The sequence below is a fragment of the Oncorhynchus gorbuscha genome, linkage group LG13, assembly GCF_021184085.1.
Source record: "Oncorhynchus gorbuscha isolate QuinsamMale2020 ecotype Even-year linkage group LG13, OgorEven_v1.0, whole genome shotgun sequence".
Taxonomy (NCBI): Eukaryota; Metazoa; Chordata; class Actinopteri; order Salmoniformes; family Salmonidae; genus Oncorhynchus; species Oncorhynchus gorbuscha.
Genome location: NC_060185.1, coordinates 60,362,965 through 60,370,231, shown reverse-complemented (window position 1 = coordinate 60,370,231; position 7,267 = coordinate 60,362,965). Strand labels below are relative to the sequence as shown.

Genomic DNA, 7,267 nt, shown 5'->3' with positions numbered 1-7,267 from the left:
AAGTTTAAAAGTTCCATAGTTTTATGAGTCTATGAGACCAGGCTGCATTGGCCACCTCCATTTTCCATCATCCCTGGAGTCAAGACCAAGAATAACCTGATAGACAGACAGAAATAGTCATTAGAAAGTGTAGTATTGTGATATCAATAGCCCTACATTGAGGGACATAAATGTGGACACATAGGCATTACATTTATGGAATGTTCTGGTGCAGCAACCAAATTGAGCAGTTGTTTGACTACTTACTAACTCCAAATATAATATTCTTATGTAACATTAGTTATATTTTCATTAAGTTTACCTAGAGTTGTGCCCTCTCCAAAGGGTTGAAGTCTCACCCACGCACTTCTCTCCTGTTGGCCTACAGTAGGCCTAAATACACAATCATGGAATGTTTAACAATGAGCTTGCCTGCATAGCTCCAGTCAGCATCGGGCCGGGGGAAACATCGATTTCCTGTCACAGCCATCGAGGAGTCCCCGCTCCCTGGCTTGCTTTTGGGCTGGAACAGCCAGGGGGAACATCAGTAGCCCACAGGCGTTCTGGCAGCGTTTAGTGGCGGTTTGTTAATTCGACCTATTAGCTCCGTGAGTGGCAGAGAGTTTCCCGGAGTAGCCTATTGAGTAGGGGAGGCCGGGGTAACCCCGCAATTAGTCGGATAGGATAGTCCTGGCCCAGTGCCTCGTCAGCATCCGCTGGCCTCCGGTATCATTCATCAATGACATAGAGGTAGGTAGAGAAAGCATATTCCCAATCTTAAACAATTGCAGGGGATTATAATGAGTGATGCGTAATTTAAATGTCCATAGACGATCATGTCTCAACTCAATTTGCGGTATTCAATTATCTCTGCTGCTGGTCAAAGTAATCTCCGTACCATGCATGTTCATAATAGTAGCGTAATAACACTTTCATAACCACTCAATGGCTCGAAACATTTCATTGCCAGGTAAGCAGCCCCGAATAGGCCTACGCCTACAACGCACTCATTAATAGGATTCCCAAAAACCAAGTGAAAGAAAACGGCTATATTCACATAGCTTATTGCTATATGCATTTTGACAGCAAAGACGAAAAAATATACAACAATAACACGCGCTACTGGCATCTTTGCACAGGATTTCACGCGGCCATCCCGAAGGAATCAACTGTCTGGCCTCTCTCTCCTCTTCCTCTCACCTGTCAAACTGCTGATGTCTAACTAACTCATTCATTGATGAGGTAGACAATAATATTTGAAATTCAATTCTTCAAATTCTCCTCCGTGCACCTATTTTTTATGCGTGAACGGGATGGGTAGGCTGGCTATGAACGTATGCATAGATTGTGAACGCGTAAAACCAATGTCCTCTTTCAGATATTATAATGCAAGATTCATAACAATAGTCTAATTGTTCAAATATATTAACACATTTCTGTGGCCTTTTTGTGCGCTCGTGTTGATGCAGAACTGCAATTTCATTGCGTAATATAACTGAGACCCATACTGAAACGAGCTGCTTAGTTCACTCTTTATTACATTTCCGTTTAGATCATTTAAACGCTTGCAATGCAGCTGAAATGTATAAGCTTCTTTCTAAAATAAAGGTACTGGTGTTTTCCTTGCTGGTTTGGGTGAGGGAGGAGTATGGTGCTGAGTGCTGACATTACTTATTGTACCGTGTACTGAGTAGAGCGCTGGACTTGAGCTGCGCTCTGACTCTCATTCACTGCTGCCAAGCACTGATCAGCGCTACCCCAGGAAGCTCCAAATAAGGGCAAGGAAATGGAAACCCACCGGAATAGTTCCTTACTTAGACACAACCTTATATGGCATGGCGGAGCCGGGTTTTCCGGCAAGCGCGCAGGCTGCTGCACAGATGGGAAATCCGAATCTGAACTATGGGCCATCAGGGAGACAGCAAGACTTATGCCGTTTTCTCTAGCAGGGATTATCCTATGAAGATGCATCGATTCAGGGTTGAGGAAGAGCGGTTATCTTCCCGCGATTTATTGCGCTGGTTCAGTATAAAGTGTCTCCTCTCTGCTTTCCCCCTGGCCAACGTCATGTGTTCTCCACTGCAGTGCCTAAATATGGGCTTCCTTCACTCCATATATGGACATCTACGTCACGGAGAAAGGGTATATAAAGGAGTGGGGATTCTCTGAGCATGAGAGTGCGCCCTCAGAGCTCAGAACAGCAAAACTTAGAGCAGAGATAGACAGATACACACGCACACATACAGCGCTATCTCCCTAACTAAGAACATTTTCACTCAAAAAGTAAAAGTGACTTCAAAGCAACAACAACAACACATTATCCAAAAGGGCAACACCCTTATTGGATTCAACTAGTGAAAAGAAAAAATATATTAATGATTATTTCTCATTAATTTTAGGGAATGAGTAAAAGGGATCTGAATACTCTTCTCTGAAAGAAAAAAAAGTGGATTTTTACTCATCTTGGACAAGAGGAGGAACAAGACAAGAATACTCTTGGAGAACCAGAGAGAAAAGAGGGAAAGAAGTCTGACCCTGCTCCCGAAAGTGGACTGGTGATTTCCTCCGCCTCAGAGAGGAACATCACCACTCTGCCCAGCCTGCACCAAGCCTCACTGCTCTCCTCTCCAGCGCAGCCTCAGCCCCTTACAGCACCACGTCCCTGGAGTATGGCAGCAACCAAGACAGAGATGCTCCATCCAGCCCTGCAGATCTCAGACCCCCTCAGCTTCCCCCATTCTCCCATGGATAACTATCCCAAGCTGGAGGAGATGATGATGCTGAGCTCCGCTGGGACCCCCTACCTCTCTGCCTCGGCGACCGAGGGAGCAGGTTTTGGATCGGGGGAGCCAGGAGAGCAGTATGACCACATTACTGGAGGTAAGAGTATATCCTTGGTCTATTGCTGTATGGAACTACTGTATTGTATTGTATTGTATTGTATTGTATTGTATTGTATTGTATTGTATTGTATGATAGACTGCATTCTGCAACTAGCAGAATGCATGGTATGAAACAGTTTATACATAATGCATAATAATGCATGATCATTATTTGTGATCAGCTGGCAACTATTAATTGCATTCCAGCTTCAAGAGAAGACCCTTGATATCTTGAATATGCTCTTTGAATGAGATATTTCTACTTCTGTTGATGTTTAGATATTTAAAAAATAAAATAAAGTAATGAAATATAATAAAGCAATTGAATGAATGATGATTGGAAATACATAACCCCCCAAAAAATCGAGAATTTGAAAAATTAAATTGTAGCTCTTCATCACTATTGGATTGTATTTGAGCTTCAGCATTGCTCACTCATTGCATACCTTCAGACAGTCTAGAGCTAAATTCAAATTGCATTCCTAAAACCAGCTGAACTGCAGTTTCAGTAATCAATTGCCTTAGGCTATGTGGTGGACTTCAAGAGCTTGGCTCGTGTGTGTGTGTGTGTGTGTGTGTGTGTGTGTGTGTGTGTGTGTGTGTGTGTGTGTGTGTGTGTGTGTGTGTGTGTGTGTGTGTGTGTGTGTGTGTGTGTGTGTGTGTGTGTGTGTGTGTGCGTGACAGAAAGAAAAAAAATGCTTTAAAAAATATATCTTTAAAAAATGCATGCAGATGGCTTGGCTTGACTTGCACGACAGCTCTTGTCCATCTTTTGGTTAGTGGAGGAAATGTCTGGTGTGGGAGTTTAGAGGTGGGAAAGTGCTGGGGTTGCTTGGCTGGGAGGGAGGGAGGCTGGTTCTCCTGCTTCGAGTAGGCACCTGCTGCTCTTAGAGAGGAGAGGGGCAACACTGTCCACCTCTCTGGCAGGATTCCCCTCCTTCCCTCCCTCCCTCCCCCCTCCCTCCCTCCCTCCCTCCCTCCCTCCCTCCCTCCCTCCCTCCCTCCCTCCCTCCCTCCCTCCCTCCCTCCCTCCCTCCCTCCCTCCCTCCCTCCCTCCCTCCCTCCCTCCCTCCCTCCTGCATATTAATTGATTCATGTCTCCTTCCCTCTTTCTCTCTGCAGATACGTTACCTGATATCTCCATGAACTGTGAAAAGTCGATGGGCGAGCAGAGCTACTCCAGCCAGCGGCTGCCTCCTATCTCCTACACTGGCCGCTTCACCCTGGAGCCAGCCACCAACTGCAGCAACAGCCTGTGGGCCGAACCCCTATTCAGTCTGGTCAGTGGGCTGGTGGGGATCAACACCCCCTCCACCTCCGCTCCGTCCTCCTCCGCCTCTCAGACCGGCACCTCTTCCTCGTTGTCCTCCTCTATCTCGTCCATCGCCATCTCCTCCCAGAGCTCCAGTCTGAGCTGCTCTGTCCACCACAGTGAGAATAACCCCATCTATTCAGCTGCTCCTACCTACTCCAGCGCCAGCCCTGACATCTTCTCCGACCAGGGCCAGGGCTTCCCCAGCCCAGCCGGAGGGTCGCTCCAGTACAACCCTCCAGCCTACCCCAACGGGAAGATGTGTGGCACCAGCTTCCCTGTGCCCATGATCCCTGACTACCTCTTCCCCCAGCAGCAGGGGGAGATTAGCCTGCTACCTGACCAGAAGCCCTTCCAGAATGGGTCAGGCCAGCCCTCCCTCACCCCCCTGTCCACCATCAAAGCCTTCGCCACCCAGACGGGCTCCCAAGACCTGAAGAGTGTCTACCAGTCCCAGCTGATCAAGCCCAGCCGCATGCGCAAGTACCCCAATCGTCCCAGCAAGACGCCGCCCCACGAGAGGCCGTATGCCTGCCCCGTGGAGACGTGTGACCGCCGTTTCTCCCGCTCAGACGAGTTGACACGCCACATCCGCATCCACACGGGCCAGAAGCCCTTCCAGTGCCGTATCTGCATGCGCAACTTCAGCCGCAGTGACCACCTGACCACGCACATACGCACGCACACCGGTGAGAAGCCCTTCGCCTGCGAGATCTGTGGACGCAAGTTTGCCCGCAGCGACGAGAGGAAGAGGCACACCAAGATCCATCTGAGGCAGAAGGACAAGAAGGCGGAGAAAGGTGGGATGGCTGGGGCGGTAGCTGTAGCAGCAGCTTCAGTATCAGCCCCCTCCCCTGTCTCTAGCTACCCTTCTCCCATCACCTCCTACCCCTCCCCGGTCTCCTCCTACCCCTCCCCAGTCACATCCTGCTACTCCTCTCCCATCCACACCTCGTACCCCTCTCCCTCCATCGCCACCACCTACCCCTCTGTCTCCATGTCCATGTCCAGCACCTTTCAGTCCTCCATGGCCTCCTCCTTCCCCTCCTCCGTAGCCTCCATCTACTCCTCTCCGGTTCCCACCCCGCTGTCAGACATGCAGTCCACACTCTCCCCAAGGACAATCGAGATCTGCTAAGTAAAGACAAAGAGAAAACACTTTTTATTCTCTCCTCCTCCTCACCACTCCTTACAATCTCTTTGAGGGGAGAAATCAACATCAAAAGACTTGTTATTCACCCTCTGAAAAGCACTTTTCTGCCTGCTCCCTCCGCAAGCTCTGTTCAGTGAATCCTCAGATTCACCTGAAGAAGAGATAAAAATAAACACACGTCAAGGACTGGGCAAAGACAATATAGTAGACAAAAAGGGATTTTTTTCTCTCTCTCTCTCTCTGTTGATAAAGCAAATGCAGTGCTTCAAACAAAGCATACAAGACTTTCTAGAGCCAGAGTTGAAACCGGCATCGTTCCTATTAGTGAGCGCACAGACAGAGACAAACAGACAGACAGACTGAACATTGCCTGGTACTAAGGCACGCTTTCCCTCCGAGGCTATCATTTACATTACAAAAGACATTGAATGATATACATAAGCTACATAATATGTATATTGTACGTACTCGTGCCATGTTTTGCTCTTTTATCCCCCATTCTTTGGTACCATTGATGTGAAAAACCTATTTGCATTGTATTATTTGAAGTGAGCAGGGCCATATTTTCTATTCTAGTACTTTCTCTATGATGTAGTGATGACGATGCTGTGATGCGTTTAAATTTCTTTTTTTTCTTCTTTAAAAAAAAACATTGTTTGATGATGAAATAAGCACTTAAAGTATTCAAGCATGTGTTAAGAGTGATGTTAGTTTCTATTGTTTTGTAAATATCCTCCACTGGTACTATCTTTCTCGTTCTCACATCATCTGACATATCAGTCTGTTTATGTGGAAGAAAAAAAAACGTAAAAAAAACAAAAAACCTAAACAGCCAACGTTCCCGTTTTTGGTGCCTTTTTGTGAAGCCTTGCTGATGTTTTAGACATGGCTGTGTGCGAGAGATGATGCGTTGCGTCTCGCCTTAAGGGTTGAAGGGATATTTTTGTTACAGAATGTACGTTAAACTCAGACAAAGAGGAAGGAAAGAAAGGGACGAGACGATATGAGGGCACTGCTTCATTTCTTTAGAATGTAAGCAAAATGATAAACTATATTTTTTTAACAGAAAAAAAAATGTCAATATCCACATCTTCTTGTTGGAACGTTGTACTTACCTACTGAGTAGGCATGGGATTCTTTTGTATGTTATATACATGCGGCTCATTATTTTGTGGTTTATCTTTATTTTGTATTTGTGTTTGTAAAATCAAGTGACTGTTTCTGGCTTCTCAACACATTGAATGCGCTTAACTGCCAATGGGATATTTGGTGTAAATGATATCCTCCCAGAAATGAAATATAAATAAAATATAAATATATATGTATAGAATTGCCTTCCATACTTTATTATTGACCGGTTTCAAATATTTCCATTGGTACATTACATAAATCATATTGGAGCATCTCATCCTCACCCTCGACCCATCCATCCCATACACAGCCTATACATATGTGCACATAATAGGCTGTATCAAATTCCGATATGTGCATGCTCAAAAGGTGGATTCCCCCACAGTTCCCACATCATGGGGACCTTGAGCCTAATTGAAGAGACATTTCCCAGCATGATTTCATGGTCACTGCATTGATCACTGTTGTCCTGTTGAACTCTCATTTGAAAGATTGACTATATAGACTATACGAAGATGAGGACTAGCAACTTAGATATGAAACTTAGATATGATTTCATCGACAGAACATGCTACTTTGAGATGTTAGGCTAATTGTTATGAACCTCGTCCCCTGCTCTTTGTGCATGAGTGGAAGTGTTTAAACAAGATTCAAATCATTCAATGATATTGTTTTTATATTTTGGACATTCAGGTCATTTTCACATGGGCTAAGGGGCTTTATTCAATCGGTAACGCTGAAGATCCGCTGTATAGTGCAATTTACAATGAAAGGCAATGTTCCAGCAGTCGCGGACACTGCATTCATTGT

General features: G+C 45.8%; 1 protein-coding gene across 1 annotated transcript; it reads left to right on the top strand.

The window, feature by feature from the left end:
* Positions 1-2,144: 2,144 nt before the first annotated feature.
* Positions 2,145-6,651, top strand: LOC123993231 (early growth response protein 1-like). Its single transcript, XM_046295139.1, has 2 exons — positions 2,145-2,859; positions 3,984-6,651. Exons 1-2 carry the CDS (start codon positions 2,649-2,651, stop codon positions 5,309-5,311), a joined length of 1,539 nt encoding a protein of 512 aa, XP_046151095.1. The 5' UTR covers positions 2,145-2,648; the 3' UTR covers positions 5,312-6,651.
* Positions 6,652-7,267: the final 616 nt, after the last annotated feature.